The following is a 16,881-nucleotide window of genomic DNA, read 5'->3' on the forward strand; positions in this document are numbered from 1 at the left end:
GTATCTTAAAGAGTTCCAAATAATCAATAAATATTCATGAAAAAAATAAACTAGGTCATCCTGTGGCTTCCTGCAATCCTTAGTACAACACCTCATCCTGTCATTTGGCCATCTCACATGAGAAGCATGCCTATAATTTCAGTCTTTTTATCAGAGATTATATAAACATTAAGAATACATTTTAGGGGCGCCTGGGTGGCGCAGTCGGTTAAGCGTCCGACTTCAGCCAGGTCACGATCTCGCGGTCCGTGAGTTCGAGCCCCGCGTCAGGCTCTGGGCTGATGGCTCAGAGCCTGGAGCCTGTTTCCGATTCTGTGTCTCCCTCTCTCTCTGCCCCTCCCCCGTTCATGCTCTGTCTCTCTCTGTCCCAAAAATAAATAAACGATGAAAAAAAAAATTAAAAAAAAAAAAAAAAGAATACATTTTAATTCATTCACTAAAAGAGGATTACCATCATATATTTAAAAAAAAAAACAAAACACCTCTATCTGGAAAAATGTTATCAGTATAAAAGGAGTGTGGGTATGTTATTTTCAAATTACTCCTCATAAATTCCAACATGGCCAAAGGGATACTACCTATGTTGAAATCAAACACCAATGTTGCATCTCCATTAATTTTCTCAAACTCTTCTACTCTCAATGTGCCAATTACTTGTATTTGTTTTAATTATTTAAACTTGTGTAATTTTGCTGCTTCTTCACACACACAATGTTTTTTGTAATTGTTGGAAAAATGCCACTCTCAACTATAGCCATTTTTTTCCAATTTAAGTCAAAAGGATTTCATATTCCAAATGAGTTATGTATTTGGTTTGCAGATAAAGTAAGCATAAGTCTATACTTACGATATACATCCTAAGATTATCTACAGAAAATTAATCCTCAATACTTATTTCTACAAATGTCACACACACATTTTACACTTGTTTGCTAAATTAAGTGCCAACATCCAGCATTCTAATTAGAATAGTGCTGCCATAATTGAGACTTAAATTACTCAGTAATCAGCATCTAGCATAAACAATTCAAAATCCAAACAAGTTATCACAGGAGAGAAGTATATGAATTACAGGTAGATGGCTGTAACAGGGAATACCACTGGAAGAATACATTCTACGGGAGCATTTTATTGACATAATCAGATTATCTACAATATATACACTTGTAAAGCACATGCTGCGATTTTTGTCTTTTCATACTTCATTGATTTATGGAAAGCAAATTACATTGCTGTAAGTGGGAAAAGCATGGAGAGAACAGCAATTCCGTTAAAGTTTCAATTTGAAAATAAAACCTTGATTATCCAAAAGAAAATCACCACCACACTTCAAAAAACCTCTTTGTCCCATGTGCCAACTCTTTGTACTATAGGTGTTTCTACATACTAAGAAATTCTAGCAACATCTTAATTACAACAAAAATCTCTATATATAATCTACGATATAATCTTCATTCTAAAAATCTGCCTCACCACTAAAAGTAATCAAAACCAAGGGTCCTTGGAGAAATGGCTCATTCCATGGATGAGGGAGTAAAAGTACAGAAAAAGGTTCACACATCTTGTGCCAGAAAGTGAGAAAATGCTTAAAAAAAGAAAAGTGCCAAAAGGACATAAGCCAACTTTACAAGGCTCCTGTTGACCAAATCTGTGACAATTTGAGTACTGAAATAAATAAGGACAGTAGGGATTACAAGGCACTGAATAAAATGAAAATCCACAAAGCAGGGATATACAGAGGGGGGAAAATGAGAGCTCTTCCTTACAGTAAACTGGTAATTATATATTGAAGGATGGATCGTGGGGGAAGGTGGTTGAAGAGGGAGGAGTCATCATTTTTAACTATCACATCAAGGAAGAAGAATCAGTAGATGCTAAATTGGGGGGGAGGGGGGAGGGGGGACGGAGTTTGATGAGGAGAGATATTAAAGTATCTTCCCACAGACTATTTATTAGTTGCAACGAGAAAAACAACTACATAATGGAGAAACCAGACAACGCCTTTAACTGAGTGCTCAAAATTAAAAGAGCATACACACTTTGTTTTCCTCCTGAAAAGGACATGTTATTACTTAATGTAATATCCCAGCTCAGAATACATACCTGAGGAAACACCAGCTAACCTTAAATTGAGGAATATTCTATAAAATAACTGGCCTATTATGTTCAAAAATACCAACATCATGAAAGGCAAAGAAAGATTAAAGAACTCTTCATTAAAGGAGACTTAAAGAGTCATGACAATTAAATACATGATTCTGGACAGAACTGTGCACTGGAATGAGACAACTGACACAATTAGAATATGGACTACAAAGAGATAAAATTACTGTTTCAATGTTAACTTTTCTGAATCTAATATCCATACTATGGCCACGTGAGAGAATCATCTTTGTTCTTAGGAAATGCACACTGAACTCTGGAGGCAAAGGGGGCATGTAACCTACTTTTAAAGGGATCAGGAAAGTGTGTGTGTGAGTGAGTGTGTGTGCATGCGCATGCAGAGTGGAAGAGGAAGAGCGAATGTCGAGCAAATATGGCAAAATCTTAAAAACTGGTGAATGTGGGTAAAGGATATACAGGTGTTTTCCTTACTATTGTTAAAATTTAAATTTCAGAATAAAAGTTTATTTAAAAATCTGCCTAATTGCACAATATTGTGAATATACTAAATGTCACTGAATTCAGCATTTTAAAATGGTTAATGTTGTGTGACTCTTACCTCAATCATTTTTTTTTTTTTTTAATTTATCTCTCTAGGTAACATACATAACTTGGAACGAAGTCAAACTTCATGAAAATCATTGGTTGGGCTTATTTCCTTTTCATTTTGAGCTATCATTTTCTTGATTCTACAATTTGGAGATCATATATTTCAGTCTTGAACTAGGCAAGAACTAGCTTTCTCAAGCCCAATCACTCTTCCATTAAAGCATCAAAGAGTTTAGATACAGAGTGTCCATTATGCTTTTAGATACAAAATGCATTAAGTTTAATTGTTAAAGTTTATCAGAGTTAAAACACATAATGAAATTGAGGCTTACCAGATCTTTATAATTAATGTCATTTTATATTTAAGTTATAGTGAAGGAACAATTAGTAATGTAACTTACACAAATTTTATCCTTTAGGTAAACCAAACACCACATCTCCTGTGTCAAACCATGTTAGCATGTCAAGCAGTCTTAAGTATTGATATGAGTAAAAAATCCTCACAGTGAAACATTTTACTCAACTAATAAATAGGACAAAAACACCCTCAATGAAACTCTCAGGACTGTTCTAATTCCAAACTTTCCATGTATCACAGTAACCTATTACCATATTTAATGGCAAGTTAATAAAAGCTAGCAAAATGTTATATTTAGATACAATAGTGATAGAATATTCATGACTCTAAATAACTAGGACGCCCATTCCCACTTGCTAGAAAAACTTTTAGTCAAATATTTAGCATAAAATGTTTATTGGAAAGTTGTGGAAATACCAGTGATTACAAATTCAATTGTATATCCTGTGGTACACATTATCAATTCAGGTACAAGTTCCTCAAGTGCAATTTCTAATGAATTTTAAAAATCTAAGCTTCCAAGGTAATAAAATTTAAAAGCCTAATCTCTCAAGGTCCTCTTTTTTTTTTTTTTTTAAAGTATGGAATATTATTCCTATTCAACAACCAAAACCACTCCTACTCTATTTAAAGAAGCTTTAGACTTGCATTGTTTTGTGTTAATGGTGAAACAAATCTTTCCCTATTGATGACAGTTGTTTAAGGCCTCTTACACAAGTTAGTTAGTAAATCAAAAATTTTTTTTATAAAGGAAGGACAATGTGATCTTTTTCTTGTCAGGAGCTATCATATGGTTTCACAAACAGATCAAATATCTAAGGTATTTAAAAATAAGTATAGTGTTAAGAATTTTATTTGTGTTCTAGCTTTTTACAGGTATGGATAGAATAGCCACTAAAATACTTTTAATAGTAAAATTTTACTGTTAAAGGGGTTTAAAAGTTTATTAAAAAATTTCTGCCAACTTCTAAATTTCTATTAACTGGAACTAATCTAAGGAATTGTTACTCTACTTAATTCTAATAGAACAGTCTTTGTTCATCTCTATCTTTTAATTTTGGGTTATCACTTTTTAAAGCTGTCTCACAATGACAAAACTAAATAAACAAAATGAAAGCAATAAACAAGAATGTATTGAGAACTCACTGTAACATTTCCACAATACATTAACGCATTTAATTCTCTTAACAGTCCTGGAAAGTTGACCTTATCCTGTTTTATACAGCAGAAGTGGACAAAATCTCTTAATTTATCAGGTCTCCCCTTCAATACCCCTTCCACCACTCATTGAAAAATAAAATTGAGGGGCACCTGCGTGACTCAGTCAGTTAAGTGTCCACCTTCACTTCGTATCATGATCTCATGGTTCGTGGGTTTGGGCTCTGAGTCGGGCTCTGTGCTGACAACTCGGAGCCTGGAGCCTGCTTCGGATTCTAGGTCTCCCTCTCTCTCTCTGCTCCTCCCCTGCTCATTCTCTCTCAAAAATAAATAAACATTAAAAGAATTTTTTAAATAAATAAAGTTGAAATCCAAAGCAATCTGCTCAACTTGGACACACTCAAGACCATTTATTTTTTCAAATATGTGGCACCCTACTTCTGCTTAAAATACCCTATTAAGATAATTTTATTAAACATATTGCCTAACTCCTTCAGGAAAAAAATCTAAAAGGAAGTACTGAAATAAGTTAACCTTAAAAAAAGAAAAAGCATAAAACTCTTCTGAGAGAATGATAAATTGATGAGATATTCTGCACTGGGACAACATGTGAAAATTACATCTTTGTAGACACAAATGCCTGATATTTACAGTGTGATTACATGACTAACATTTTTTTTTTCTATCTGATTAAGTTCGGAAACACTGCCAAATATCAAACACTAACCAAAAGTATGTAACTAAAAAATCCTATCAACAATGCTAAAACGAGAAATCCTGCACCTACCTCAACAATGATAGGTTTATAAAACTACCTCCATATGATGTCAAATACTTTGATATTTCATTTAAATTAATAGTTTTTCATTTTCATCCTTGATTGATTAAACATGGATTTATCCAAATGTACTTCCAAATCCTGAAAACTAGATTCAACTTTTCTGATATAAAGGAAATTACTTCTAGAACCTATCAAAATTTTGAGACCTTTATAATTTATTCCCCCTCAAGCTCTAAAAAAACCCAAGTAACTATACTTCAAATTATTTAATTTGGACTATTTGATTGGAATAGAAAGGGGACTTCCTTTTGCAATGGGACATCTTCTCAGAGTATTCACTGATGTCACCCTATGTTCACAACCATCTGGGTGCAGGTTCTTATCAGTGAATCTACATCATTATTTCACCTGTTTCAGATTTTGCACTTCATGTTTGATACCTTATTCAGCCATCTTCCTTTCAGGTAAATATGCTTTAAAAAAAAAAAACCGGGGGCAGGGGGCGCCTGGGTGGCTCAGTTGGTTAAGCGTCTGACTTCGGCTCAGGTCATGATCTTCCTAGTAGGTTGGAGCCCTGCCTAGGGTTCTGTGCCGACAACTCAGAGCCTGGAGCCTGCTTCAGATTCTGTGTCTCCCTCTCTCTGCTCCTCCCCTGCTCACTCTCTCTCTCTCTCTCTCTCTCTCAAAAATAAACACTTAAAAAAAAGTGTCTCAGGATGTATCTCTTTCATGAATTTTTGCTCAGTCCTGTTCTTTTTATTCTCTGAATTTCAAAAATATTTACATCCTGTACCCTAAATTCAGATATCATACCATCTTGTATTACTCTCTATTTCTTGTTCATGTGCTTTTCATGTGTTTTTCAAGTGCATCTGCTTGACAGAATCATAAATGCCACTGGAACCATAAGGTCTGTCTCTCATAGTACCCTACAGGGCTCATGGTAGATGTTAAATGAGCACTCATTGAAGGACCTTTATGAGGTATGGCCAAGATTAGTAAGGATATCAGTAATATATTTTCAGTTACTGCATAACATTTTAATACTTAACAATCTATGCCAAAAATACAGTACTTGGATAAGTATATAATGGACTAAGAAAAATTGTTTCTAAATGCTCAGTCTGAAGAAAAACTGAGAAAAGTTGGGCATAAATTACAGATTAATATGACACAGCACTAAGGGCACAGCAAAGACCACAATCAAAAAACTATCTGAAACTTTAATAGGTTGTGGAAGCTGGTTACAGAGGACTACTAATTCTGAAGCACATAATGTTTATAAATGTCACATTAAAAAAAATTATATATATATATGTATATATATATATACATATAATTTTTTTTTTTTTTTTTTTTTTTTGAGACAGAGAAAGCACAAGCAGGGGAGGAGCAGAGAGAGTGGGGGAAAGAGGATCCAAAGCAGGCTCAGTCAGTGAGCCCGATGCAGGGATGAAACTCACGAACTGCGAGGTCACGACCTATGTCAAAGTTGGATGTTCAACCAACTGAGCCACCCAGGCGCCCCATAAATGTCACAAATTTTAGGATTAAGTAGTGAATACCTTCATTACAATAGCTAAAGATTTTCTTTTGCACCTACATAAACATCTGTTTGCTTTCCTTCTGTTGAGGGGCATCTAACATATAGACATTATTCAGAGTACATCAAGAGTCCAGAAAATTTTTCTTTTATGACAGGTACATATGGGAAGAAAAAAAGAATAAACACTCAATGAATTTGGTGCAGAAATTTTAAATATTATGAATATTTCTCCAAGTAATTTTTAATTAGTATAAAGTATACACTGGCAACTCACCTTTATTATAGTAAAATATTTTTTTGATAATTATGTCTTGTAAAAGTTAGCAAAAACTGTTAAATATATGTTCTGAAAGTAAACATCTATATTTAAATCTAGACTCTATTTTCTATATGTGTTACTTTCAGCAAGTTCCTGGACTTCTCTGTGGCCTATTTGCTCATCAATAAATTGAAGATGATAACAATGTTGTCATAATTCTTATTGGCACATGGGAGATACTATATAACTATTAGCTTTTATTAGAAATACACGGACTTAGAAGATTTCTTCAGTAGTATAAATCAGCTTATCAAACTTAACATAGTCAAAGATATTTATTGAGCACCTACTATATAACATACACTGTTCTAAGAGTTAGTAATACAGCAGTAAACAAGACGAAGTCCCTGGCTTCAAGGAGTTCACATCCTAGAGGCAGCAGCAGAATACATGTAAATAAAAGAAGCAGAGGTGGAAATGAGTGACTTAGGTGGATGCATGCTATTTTAAACAGAAAGTGAACAGAGAATCAGAGAGTAATGGAAGATGGGGTCAGAGGGGGCAGCAGAGAGCCAGATCGAGTACAGGCTGAGAGGCAGGGAGATGAAAAGTGACTTGAAAAGCTGAGACAGATCTGATTTAGTATTTTTCAACAATCAATCATTGCTGTGTGGAGAGCAGACTGCAGCGTTAAAATTTTTATTTGGCTTCATGAGAAATGAGCCACACTTCAAAAGCCCATTCAGTACCAAACTTCTAAATATAAGGCAAACACATCAAACTAAGGATGTTACTTAACCATTGTGGTTTAGCTGCAAATAAAAACAGGTTTAACCAACAACCCTAAGCTGAAGAACAAATATGAGAAAAATCAATAGAAAAAAATCCTCAGTATATTTATTTGCATTGTTCTTTAATGATCTTCTAAAAATACATGAAAACAAAAGTCAAAAAAACCCAGGAAACTGAATTTTCAATGCATATATTTTTGCTATTTTAAAAATTTAAGGCTATCTGAATGAGAATTTTTGAGTGAAACATTTCAAAAGCATGCATACACATTTACCACATAATGGTGAATGGTGAATTTATGTGGAAATTGAAAAAAATTATTGATATTTGAATTATGTAGAACTTAAATACTTTCCTAAGAATTTTGAAACTAAACAAATTTGCATGTCAAAAGACATTCTAAAACAATTGACAAACTCACTTAAATACAAAACATGCCTATTGTTACGCATTAACAAAATTACTCCAACTAATAATTCATTAGCTAAATTTATCCACAAATCATAATTAGCTATAAATTTGTTCCAACATGGGAATACATTATGTTCTTTTACCTGTGTTTAATTTTCAGGCTAAAGAACTCTGGTAAGCCAAAAGAATTTCTTGCCAACTTGGGAGAATGGGCTGAATAATCGGAAAGCCCTTTCTGCAATGTGTGTTCCCTGTATGTATTGCTCATCTATTGTCAGAGATGGCAAATTTGATTACTTAGAGGGTTCTTTTTCTTGATACTGTTCAGTTTCTTTAAGAATTAGGGGATGTCTGGGTGGTTCAGTCAGTTAAGTGTCCAACTCTTGGTCTCGGTTCAGGTTATGATCTCGAGGTTCAAGAGATCAAGCCCCACATCGGGCTCCATGCTAACAGCATGAAGCCTGCTTGGGATTCTCTCCCTCTCTCTTGGTCTCTTCCCCCTCAATCCCTACCCCTGACCCCTGCATGCATGCTCTCTCTCAAAAAAATAAACTTAAAAAAAGAATTAACTGTCAAGTTCAAAAAATAAATCTTTTTACATTTTAGGAGAATGTTTTACATTAGTACTATCTTTAATATCTTTAGAAACTACAAAACAAACTGAACAAAGATTAGCAGATAGAAATTGCAATATGTCGGGGCGCCTGGGTGGCGCAGTCGGTTAAGCGTCCGACTTCAGTCAGGTCACGATCTCGCGGTCCGTGAGTTCGAGCCCCGCGTCAGGCTCTGGGCTGATGGCTCAGAGCCTGGAGCCTGTTTCCGATTCTGTGTCTCCCTCTCTCTCTGCCCCTCCCCCCGTTCATGCTCTGTCTCTCTCTGTCCCAAAAATAAATAAACGTTGAAAAAAAAAAAGAAATTGCAATATGTCTCCCCAAAGACTTTATTCCTCAACATATCTTTTTAAAGAATTACTTCTACTTCTGTAACATGTTTTCAATATTAAAGTAAAAGCATTTATGACTTGGTGAAAACAACACATGGCGTACACATTAGAGATATTTATATGAGTTTTCCTATATGTAGGTTAAGATGTCCATTCAGGTGAAGAGTTTTATGAAAGAGTGCTCACTGAAAATAATGATGCATGGATTAAGACACAGTCCTTACATACTTGTAAATAATCTAATCTAACAACAATATTTTCTTTATTCTTTTAAACACTATATTCCTTTGTTTTTTTCTATGTTATAAATGATTTTCTGCATTACATAATAACAATTGGTATTTCAAAGTTTATGTCAGGTAATATGCTAAGTGTTTCACATGAACTTAATCCTCACAAGAACCCTGTAAAATAAGTATCATCTCCATTTTCCAGACAGAAAAATTTAAGAGATATTGTTCCAATGCCCAAGACCACTGTTTCTTCATAGTAGACCTCAGATTTCAATTCAGTTCTGATCTCTGAACCAAACTGCTTCCTAGATCCATTAAATATCACCTGGAGGTATAGTAGAAGAATGTGTTTTGCTAGCAAATTACTATAAAAACATATAGATAAACATATGTAATTAGACCAAACAAGGAAAGCTCATGAAGTGACACCTTAAAAAAGCATAAAAGAGGGGCACCTGGGTGGCTCAGTCAGTTAAGCATCCGACTTCGGTTCAGGTCATGATCTCACAACTCGAGGGTTTGAGCCCCACATCAGGCTCTGTGCTGACAGCTCAGAGCCCGGAGTTTACTTTGGATTCTGTGTCTCCCCCTCTCTCTGCCCCTCCCCTGCTTGCACACGCTCTCTATCTCTCTCTCAAAAAACAAACAATAAAAAAAGGCATAAAAGAATAAACAGTTTAAATACATTGTCCAAGAATGTTAAGTAATGTCAGTTGAGGTTAAAAGGAGTTAACTTTTTGTACATAAGAGCTATTACAAATACTAAAAAAGTACTTTTTCACAGCTAGATATATCTTAATATGAAAGATAAAACAATACAATTTCTTCAAGATTAAAATGTTATTTAAACTGCCTATACTCTTGGGTCACTTGGGTAGCTTAGTCGGTTAAACATCTGACTTCAGCTCAGGTCATGATCTCACAGTCTGTGGGTTCGAGCCCCGCGTCAGGCTCTGTGCTGACAGCTTAGAGCCTGGAGCCTGCTTCGGATTCTATGTCTTTGTCTCTCTCTGACCCTCCCCTGTTTGCGCACGCTCTTTCTCCCTCTCTCAAAAATAAATAAACGTTAAAAAAAAATTAAGAAAAAAAAAAAGCTGCCTTTACTCTTTATTTTTTCTTAAAAGAATTATTAAGTAAACACTAGAAATAAGTAAGAGGGGCACCTGGGTGGCTCGGCTGAGCATCTAACTCTTGATTTCAGCTCAGGTCATGATCTCATGGTTCCTGGGATCAAGCCCCATGTCGGGGTCTGTGCTGACAGCACGGAGCCTCCTTGGGATTCTCTCTCTCCCTCTCTCGGCCCCTCCCCTGATGGCACTTTCTCTCTCTCTAAATAAATAAACATTAAAAACTAATTTGTTTAAAAAAAATGAAATAAAATAATTTAAAAGCACACAAAAAGGTTCAACTGTGGAGCCATACTGTAAAAACCAGAAGTATTAACTAAATAAGTGGTACTTAAAGTTAAATTAAAAAAAAACACACACACACACAAGTACTTTCAGTGGATATATCAGTAAACAAACGAAAAACTACTTGTAAACTAACACTACAGGGCACAGAAAAACATAAGAGACAACTAAGTGATTTTTAAAAGCATTTTGACAGTAGTACTAAATTGGCTAATTTAAACTACAGAAATATTGGCAGAAGATAAATTAAACTCTTCTGTCTTTGGAATTAAATTCTTAATATCTTCTTATATCCACTTACCATAAGAGAGGGCGGATAATTAATTATTTCACTAATAACAATGATCTATTATTGGTTCCCAAAAAAGTTGATAGGGGAAGACTAAAAAGCTGACAATCATGTCTGCTTTCAAATTCTAAGAAGCAAACGGAACAGAGATTTACTGGGAAGACAGGGAAAATAAGGGGGAAACCATCTGGTGACTAAAAAGCAAAACTGACAGTAAGTTCAAAATATAGTGTAATTGTAATGGCAAGTTTCTTGAAGGCAGGGTACCTGTATTGTACTTTTCAAGTTCAGAAAATACAGTACTACTCCAAAAAAAAAAAATGTATTATCTGTTGAAATAACTGAATGAAATATTTTCTGAAAAAGTAAAAGGTTCTCCTTCTGGAGTCTAGACTAGGCAAGAGTAGTTTCTATAGCTCTACAAACATTTAGGGGATAAAACCGCATGTTAACACCAACAAAAATCAACTTATAAGGGAAAACGCAAGCTATGCTTAAGAAAGTAAGAAAGGACTACCAATAGCAGTTGCCCACCAATAGTAGCTGGCCAGCACTATTTGAATCACTATCATAAAAAGAGTAAGGGCCACCGATGAAATAGATTTACCACTAGTACTACTCTGTGCAATGGAAGAGAAGGATTAACTGGGCTTGAATAAGTAGCCATTTTGATCTACCACTATCTGTCACGTTGACTACATTCCCAAAGTTTGGAGAAAAAACAGAACAGAACTGTAGCAACTTTTAATTTATACCATGTGTGGGATAACAAAATATCAAAGAATCCAACTTTATTACAAGAAGGCAGGTCACATGATGATAATGGTCAAGCTAGTCCTAGTTGGTGGGAGTGGTGCCACTTATCCCTTCCTGCCACAGCTGCCTTTCGTGCAACTTGAGTACAAGTGGGAGGAAACTGGTACTCTAAGCTCTGGCTGGCCTATGACTTTATCTGCTTTTCCTCAGTTCCACAGTATTCTGCACACCAAGCCATTTAATACTACCAGGAGGTCAACAATTGTGGAAAGTATCTCCTCACCCTCCATGTCTTCAAGCTCTCAAAAGCCAATATCTGAAATACATCGTTATACTTCAGAACTGCCACCATACTTGATCTAACTGCAGCTCTAGGGAACACATTTTGAAAGAAAACATTTTTCTTTCTCAAGTAAACCTCGCTGGGTAGGGATATATGCTAAATAAAAGTCCTAGTTTTCCTGAGTCATTGGTTGCATTTATTTACTGCATAAAGCATTTAAATATAACAATTATTGATTACCACTTTAAAAAAAAATCCTTTTTCAGCCAAAACTGTCGCTGGAGAATGACTTTCCAAAATCTGTGTGCCATTATGAAATACCAGTTCCATATCTCCCCCCTGCCCACGCAATGGAAATTCATGTCTCCAAATAGCCAGTAAAGTTGAAAACAGACTTTGTCTACCCTCATCCTCTCATTTTACTGATAAGGAATCTATCATTTGGATATTTATGTGATTCTCTGCAAAATTATACATATGGCTAGCTTAAAAGGAAGTATCAGAATCTGAACCCAGGTCTCTAAAACCCCTAACTTGTGCCCTTCCTAATACATAAGACCTCATTCTATTAATCCAAACTCTCCGAGCAGTCCTTAATCACTTCGTTTCTTCATTTCCAAGTTCCCTCAATACCTTATTCCTCTAATAATCAAAGCAGCCATTCTACAGATTGGTTTCTCCTCCATTATGGCATTTTAAGGTGAAGAATCTAACTGGACACTGTGCCACAGGTACTGGTTCTGTAAGATGCTTACATTTTGAGGGAAGAATTTTTTTCTCTCCTGCCAATGAAAGATGAAAATTAAATTCTAAGTATTCAGTAAAATAACTTCACATTCTAATCTTAATATCATGTGTCAGACACCCACAAAAACTTTAACAAGTCCTTGGTGGCAGAATTCTTACACGTTCCTGAACTTGGTTCAAGTCTCCATTTTAAAATGGGTAGTAAAAAGGAAGACAGAAGTTCTTTTTCAACAACAGTTCTTCCATTAGATGACTTGATAACTACTTATGTACCAAATTTCACCTGAACACTTGAAGATTGGTAACATGAGTGATAAAGACAAACAATAGCAAACGTACAACATCAGCAGGAACGTTGCCTTGATTTCTGTCTCCTGAAAAACGTATATAGCTTCTGCAAATTTGTGAGTACCACAAACTTAGTTCTCTAAGACAACAAGGTTTCTCTTAGATCTCTTTTGCTGCTCTCTGGCTTAGAAATAAAGAGTTTTGTAGAGACTTTTGGACTTTCAAAACTATTTAAGCTAGTATCCAAGTCTTTACACTTGGATAAACAACCAGTGATCCAATAAGGCATGCACAGTGTCCACTGGAAAAAAATTAAAAATATAAAAAACTAATGAACCTGTATCTGGAAAAGAACCATGATTTTATCTTTAGGAAGCAAAGGGCATATAAATAGCAAAACAAACCCAAAATAAATGTCTGAGGACTTAATGATCAAATGAACAGCTGATAAAGGAAAATTATTAAAGCAAACCATTTCTCAAACGTAGAGTTTCTCTTTTAATGTTTATCTCCCTCTCAATGCAGAACATCTGCTACAGTCATCCAAAGTATACTGATCTAAATATACTGTGGCAAGAGCTTTATATGTAAAGTCCTTAGTCCTTAAGCTTTACAACGTTGTAAGGTAGGTATCTATCATTATTTTCATACTGCACCTAAGAAAACTGGGGCACCTAAAGTTACTTAACTTGCCAAGGTTACAGAGCTTGAACCCAGCTCTGAAGCCTCTAAAACCCATGTCCCTTTGGTGCTCTACTGCCTTCTTGGTAGCACAGCAAACTGGAAAATATGGTCAAATTCTAAGTTCCATCTGATGATTATCCAAGCCACTATAAATTGTGTTTTTTGGTTTTTGGTGTGGTTTTTTTTTTTTTTTTTGGTGTCAAGAAAAACTCAAAAGTTTGCCATCAACACTTCCTGATTTTAGGTTGGGTCGGTATCACCAATGTTTCTGTCACCACACGTATTGCACAATCACTAGAAGCCAAAGGAAGAGGACTGACTGGTTAAATTCTTAAACTTTATTTCCTGCTGGCCTAGAAGTCCTTAATGTTACGTCTGTTAAGTGTGAAGGTTTTTCTGGTGTGAGACACTAAAGTTATAACCTAACTCTTATAGGAAATCATCTATGCATTAGTCATTTTACCTGTCAGGGAAGCTAAAAGCAGATCAACGGGATATAAACCCGGGTTGTTTCCTTCTTCAGGGTAAATTTCTTAATGACTTGTTAACTAAGCCCAATGGAACGAGTGACCCTCCAAAAATGAAATGTAGTGGAAAAGGAAACAAGAGGAAAAGAAGAATCACAGTAAGTAATGTGGTGATCTACTTTCACTAGTGTTAGAAAAGCAAAGGATGAATCTCCTCTTGAGTAACTTCAGCCTGACCACAATGGCCACTTGTTACACCTACCACCCACTCCAACACTTCAGGTTCATTAGGAATTAAAAGAAACCTAGTAAGCAACCCGACCAGGCCTAAGTCTCCGCACCACACCCTGAGAACACAGAGGGTCAGTGCATTGCGTCCCCCACCTCCAAGCCTTCCCCGCTGCCCCGGAGGCAAAACCCACAGTCTGGGGCCAAGACAGTCCTCCAACCAGGGCAGTGACCCAGCTCTGGACAACCCCCCCCCCCTCCCCTGACCAAAGGGTCTGTGCCTAGAGGGATGGGGGTGGGGGCAAGGTGAGGAAGGCCTGCACAGGAGAGGAGGGGGCTAACAGGATGTTTTGAAACGAGGAAGGGTCCCTTCTCACCCTCGCGGGTCGGGACCTGCTCCGGGTCGGAGAGAGAGCCGGTCGCCGCCATGATGGGACTGGCCAAGCCGGGGGGCGTGACGCGGGCAGCCCCGGGCGCAGGGCCAGCTCCCCTTCCCCCTTCCTCCCCTCCTCTGCGTGGGCCTTGGCCACAACTGACCCCCGATACTCACGCTTTGTCCACCAGCTCCCGCACCTTCCACATGTTCAACATCGTGCCCCGCGCGGGCCGAGCCGCCGGCTCCCTCCCCTGCTCCCCACAGACCCCGGAACACTTCCGCGCCGGGGCAGATCCTGGCCGGGGTCACCGCCGCCGCCCGCCGCCTCGAACTCCCCCAGTTAGGTCCTCCTCTTGCCACAGCCGCGGCGCCGCCGGTGACACGTCGAGACGCGGGGGCAGAGGCGCTGCGTGGAGCGGAAGTGCCCGACTTTCCGCCCTCTGCGCGCGGGGCACGCCGGGACTTGTAGTTCTCCCCCGGCCTAGCGGACAGGTTAAGCTGAGAGAGTTAGTGTAATAAACTTGGTAGTATTTCTGTTAGACTCTCCGGTCCTACGCACCCTTCCCCATGCCTCTGACCTTCAAAACCAGAAACTCTGGGGTGGGACCAGGAATCTGTGCTTTACGGAGTCCTCCGTGCTCAAGTGTCAGAAGCACTGGTATAGGATCAAGCAGCCCTCAGACACATTTTCCAAATAGTAAGTATTGTTTCTCCCTAGAAACAGTCCTGAATATGTAACAAATACCACAGCGTGCTATGATTTTGAGTCTTCGAATACCTCATTGAAAGGATTTTCTTGTGAAATAAGTCTTGTTAAAATAGTACCTGAGGGGCACCTGGGTGGCTCAGTCAGTTGAGCATCTGACTTTGGCTCAGGTCAGGGCCTCACTGTTGGTGGGTTCGAGCCCCACATCAGGCTCTGTGCTGACAGCTCAGAGCCTGGACCCTGCTTTGGATTCTGTCTCCCTCTTTCTGCCCCTCCCCTGCTCGCTCTCTCTCTCTCTCTCTCTCTCTCTGTCTCTCTCTCTCAAAAATAAAAGATTAAAAAAATTACTTGAGATAGGAAAGACCCCCCGCTAATATCCTCAAAGGGGGAAAACTGAGAGCTTTTCCCCCAAGGTCAGGAACGCCACAGGGATGTCCACTCTCGCCACTGTTATTCAACATGGTATTGGAAGTCCTAGCCTCAGCAATCAGACAACACAAAGAAATAAAAGGCCAAAGACATGAAAAGACACTTCTCCAAAGAAGACATCCGGATGGCTAACAGACACATGAAAAAATGCTCAGCATCACTCATCATCAGGGAAATACAAATCAAACCACGAGAGACTCTTAAAGATAGAGAACAAACTGAGGGTTGATGGTGAGAGGTGAGTGAGGGATGGACTGGATGGGTGATGGGCATTAAGGAGGGCACTTGTTGTGATGAGCACTTGGTGTTGTATGAGTGATGAATCACTGTATTCTGCTCCTGAAACCAGTATTGCAGTGTATGGTAACTAAGTAGAATTTAAATTAAAAATTAGAAAGAAAAAAAAAAAACCTATTGCACTCTAATTCTGTGATACAGTGGTTTTATATTTAGACAGCTACCTAATATCCTCCTTAGATACTTTATCTTCAAGCTCAGAAACTTAGTTCACACTCTATGGGAAACTAGAAAGACAACACTGTAACACATGCAAGAACTTGGCAGGTTTATATTCTTAAGCATAAGTACAAATACACACTGCACTCAGTGTTTTATTGCAATGGTTGCTATGACTTCATTTTCTTGCTTATTCATTTTTAACAATGGTCATGTTAGAAGTGCAAAAGAAACATTAAAATTCATTTGGCCCAACTGCTTGAATTTTACAGTGCTTTTCATTCTACACGAATGTATTGAGCAAAAATCTTCTGTGTGCCAGGAGTAGGGAATACAGCTGGGAACAAGACCAACAAGGCCTCAGCTCTCTTGGATCTTACAGGTCTTTGGAGCAAATATAATAATCAAGGAAACATTTAAGATAATTGCAGATAGAAAATTGTTGAAGAAAACAGAAGACAATGTTGAAGAGAATGGTGTTAGAGGAAAGTAACAATACAGAATATTTAGGGCCTCTTTGAGGACTCTATAATTAAGCTAAAACTTGAATGATGAAAAGGAGCTGGA

The 16,881-nt window shown here is 37.5% G+C and overlaps 2 protein-coding genes across 3 annotated transcripts in view; one reads left to right on the forward strand and one right to left on the reverse strand.

Moving 5' to 3' along the window:
• Nucleotides 1-3,249, forward strand: part of LSM11 (LSM11, U7 small nuclear RNA associated) — an 88,509-nt gene extending 85,260 nt beyond the window's left edge. The window contains exon 6 of the mRNA XM_086703996.1: nucleotides 2,761-3,249. Coding sequence (XP_086560122.1) covers nucleotides 2,761-2,850 — 90 coding nt within the window. The 3' untranslated portion in view covers nucleotides 2,851-3,249. The remainder of the gene's footprint in view (nucleotides 1-2,760) is intronic.
• The window catches only part of CLINT1 (clathrin interactor 1), a 59,246-nt gene extending 44,125 nt beyond the window's left edge, over nucleotides 1-15,121 (reverse strand). The window contains exon 1 of one of the 2 annotated variants that reach the window (XM_025923556.2): nucleotides 14,898-15,121. In XM_025923556.2, the coding sequence (XP_025779341.1) occupies nucleotides 14,898-14,938 (41 nt within the window). In that variant the 5' untranslated portion in view covers nucleotides 14,939-15,121. The remainder of the gene's footprint in view (nucleotides 1-14,897) is intronic. The other variant, XM_086703828.1, reaches the window with a different exon arrangement.
• Nucleotides 15,122-16,881: the final 1,760 nt, after the last annotated feature.

This window comes from Puma concolor, chromosome A1 (assembly GCF_028749965.1).
Source record: "Puma concolor isolate L17-30 chromosome A1, mPumCon1.1.hap2, whole genome shotgun sequence".
NCBI lineage: Eukaryota > Metazoa > Chordata > Mammalia > Carnivora > Felidae > Puma > Puma concolor.